This window comes from Saccostrea cucullata, unplaced genomic scaffold (genome assembly GCF_032062105.1).
Source record: "Saccostrea cucullata isolate Sc308-1 unplaced genomic scaffold, CSIRO_AGI_Scuc_v1 ctg16757, whole genome shotgun sequence".
In the NCBI taxonomy this organism is placed as follows: Eukaryota; Metazoa; Mollusca; class Bivalvia; order Ostreida; family Ostreidae; genus Saccostrea; species Saccostrea cuccullata.
Genome location: NW_026931469.1, coordinates 26501 through 29816, shown reverse-complemented (window position 1 = coordinate 29816; position 3316 = coordinate 26501). Strand labels below are relative to the sequence as shown.

Below are 3316 nucleotides of genomic sequence, written 5' to 3'. Positions count from 1 at the left end.
TTTCTTTTTTCTTTTTTTTACTTTGAGAGTTTTGTATTTAACGAAAGCCCATTGAATTCATTTATGTAGGTTAAAAAAATCCATTGAATCGCGAATTTTTTGTAAATAAATGCATTTAAAAATGCGTAACTTTCGCGCTTTATAACGCGAACCCTAATAACTTTTGCGTTACGATTATAAGCATTTCCGCAAGCGGACACATTCTGAATCGAAAATTTCACTTTCGGATTTCTTTGATCATTTCCGCTCTCTATCTAATGATGCACCTGCAAGTTACATCTCTATTGAAACCTATTTTGAAAATCATGAGCCTATTTTTGATTCATTGGATTCTACTATAACAGAAAAAGAAGTGGAAGAGTGTACAAAAAAGTTGAAGTGTAATAAAAGTTGTGGAAGTGATTTATTGATCAACGAATATATTTTGTTTCTCAAGCAGAGCACGGAAAATAGATATAATACACGGTAAAACATTTTAATCATAATAAACTGGTCATTGGGGATCAAAGTTCTTTGAATAAAAAGGAAGACTTCTTAAAATCAATTTCGATTAATACAAAGTGTGAAACATTACTGTATATATATGTGAAGGTTTACAGAGCAAAAAGAAAAGAGAGAAAATGTTAGGTGTAAAAAAACTACAGAGACGAAGGCGGCATAAATTTAAGTTTCTAGAAATAAAAATATAATAATGAATTGGTGAAAATTAAGACGCATTGTAGATTTATACTTGACAGACTCAACACGGCAACCAATGATCCCGTTAAAGAAAATAATTGTCTTCATAACTTTCAACAGTGACAAGTATTCGATCCCTAACGCGCTTCATGAAATATGCCGGCGTGAAGCGTCGTAGTTCATAATCTCATGAATCTTCAAAAATTAAATTCTGGAGATGTTGCCTACCGACGTAGGTAAGGAAAAGGTGGTATACAGAGCCACAATTACAATAAAAAATCGTCGGCGTAAATCGAAAGTTTTTACAACGCTTGGATCTGTAGCTCTCTGCTTTATCTGTCCGAATTTTCTCAAGGTTAATAAAGTACCAAAATAACTTTATCAGACACATATTAAATTGACATTTATACCCAATCGCAGTTTTAAGAAAAAATATCTATTCGTATATATCAAAATCTATACCAAAAAGGTAAAAAAAAAATAAGTTTTTGCATTGTTGCTAGGGAAAAAATCCTGTTGCCATGGAGATTAATGATTATGAATTATTCTTTCCTTTTATGATTATATGAGAGTTATTTTCTATTACTTGAAAAATTGTATCTGCCACAATAAATAAAAATATATAAGTTTTTTGACCCAACCTTTTACCATTTTTCCCTTTTTAGATATCAAAACAGCCAATTTTGTTGCTAGGCAACGAACAGGATTTTTCAAAAAACCCACGCTTTCAAAGTCAATCTGTAAAAGAGAAAGTTCTCTACTTCTATGTGAAAGTCATGCAAAATCTGTATTAGCTTGGTATTTTTTTTAAATTGACCTTGAATATTGTCAAAATCAAGGAAAATGCTGAATCAGACACCCAGGATTTATCACTAACGATTCTATATAATGCCATGTTTACCGGCTGAATGCACGCTGGGATGGCACTACTCTAGAATCTGGGCCACTCTCATAGCCTGTTGCCACTTTGGAGAAGTCAGAAATGGTTGTTACAAAGTTGGAACTGTCCATTCCCAGAGGCTGAAACAGTTCCTCCCGGATCAATTCCTCCCATTTCTTACCACCAAGCTTCTCAGATATGTAGGTAACTAATGCATAGTTCAGGTTACTGTAGACAAAACTTGTCCGAAAAGCATGTATGGACTTAAGATATGGTATTCGTCTAAAAAGAATGAAGTTATTTTTTTTAAAAAAAAGTTAAATCCCATTCAAAAATGTCAGCTTGCTTGTCAGTTTTTATATATGCAGAAAGCTGAGAATGGTAGAAATATGACTTATCATACTTTTGCAAGTTTTCTCGTGTGAGGTTTGAGTCGAGTCTCAGAAAGCTGTTGCTAGGAATGGCTAAAGTGTGTGACATGAGGTCCACTAAGTTAGCGTTATCGGTTCGAATATGTGTGGAGAACCTGAAGCCGGGATCCATGAAGTCTTTCACCTTTGTGTAAATACTCAAACTGGAAAATAAATATTTTGTGATACTTTTAAAAAACAATGTTGGTGTTCAACATACCTCAATGAATATGCATGACTTGAGATGAAATAATTGATGACTTTTTTTTTTAGATATTGAGAGTTTTTAATTCAAAACAAGAAAATATTTAGGAAATTTTTAAGTTGAACCCTATATAAAGCAATTTTAAATCAGCTACATGTAGATTCGGCTTAGTGACTCCTTGTTGATAAATATTCAACAATTAAAGTTTCTTACTTCGAATATTGGTGTAGTTGTTTAACAAGAAGTGTAGCAGCGAATGCCTTCGACATGGAAGCGATTTGGAAAAGCGTCTCATTCGTAACTGGCACGTTGGAGGAGATGTCTGTGACGCCATATCCCTTGGCAAATAATAGCTTTCCATCCTTCACGACACTAATGGTCAATCCTGGATGCTTAGGATGGCATTTAAGTGCCTGTACCAATAAGTGTACTAAACTTTTGTAGTAAACGATGTGCGGTATTCATATTTCGTCCTTTCTAAAACCTGCTGAAATCTTTCTACATTTACTACAAAATCCAACGAAAATATTTCATTTTAGTTATATTTTCGAAGTCTGTCATGTTTTTTATTCATATTGGTCATGCCATGTAAACGTTCATCGAAAGGGAAAATGTTACTAGACTGCAGTCTGAATAAGAATTGTTTTTGTAGTTGAAGTTATAAAAAAAAATTATACATATATCTCCCTAAAATCACATCTTTATTTGTGTCTGATATGTTTTAACGAATCTTCATCTAGCTTTTCTGAAGTTGAAATTACGACCTTCTTACCTTATTGATGGTATCATCTACCTTTGCTTCAAATTCAGACGAAGTCAGAGAAGTTACACTGGTGAATAGAATTACGACAACACAAAGTACAAGGGGTCGTTCCCACATTTTGTCCCAATATTAATATCAGATCTTCATACCAAAGACGACAGCTGTCTTGATAAGAAAGGCTCATCTACCATAATAGTTCACCACCATACAATAAAGCAGTCGCAATTTCAATAGGATAATTATGCAGTTGAAAAAAAACGACCAAATATATACAGTAACTTACATTTACCGTAATATATAAAATGTAGCTGATATTTTAATTTTTTATCAGAATAAAATTTCACAAAGGAGCGTTGGTCTATTACCTTTTAAGGTAACTG

General features: G+C 33.1%; 1 protein-coding gene across 1 annotated transcript; it reads right to left on the bottom strand.

Annotated features, from left to right (window-relative positions):
* Nucleotides 1–1575: 1575 nt before the first annotated feature.
* On the bottom strand, nt 1576–3105 carry LOC134232702 (gigasin-6-like). Its single transcript, XM_062714687.1, has 4 exons — nt 2946–3105; nt 2387–2586; nt 1962–2132; nt 1576–1840 (listed from the first exon to the last, which is right to left on the bottom strand). Exons 1-4 carry the CDS (start codon nt 3051–3053, stop codon nt 1576–1578), a joined length of 744 nt encoding a protein of 247 aa, XP_062570671.1. The 5' UTR covers nt 3054–3105.
* Nucleotides 3106–3316: the final 211 nt, after the last annotated feature.

Excerpts from the sequence above, each read along its gene's own strand:
- LOC134232702 (XM_062714687.1), bottom strand. The coding sequence starts at position 3,053 with ATGTGGGAACGACCCCTTGTACTTTGTGTTGTCGTAATTCTATTCACC. Across the intron at positions 2,133-2,386 it reads CAACTACACCAATATTCGAA|TTTGAGTATTTACACAAAGG; the intron begins GTAAGAAACTTT and ends TTTATTTTCCAG. Across the intron at positions 1,841-1,961 it reads ACACGAGAAAACTTGCAAAA|ACGAATACCATATCTTAAGT; the intron begins GTATGATAAGTC and ends CATTCTTTTTAG.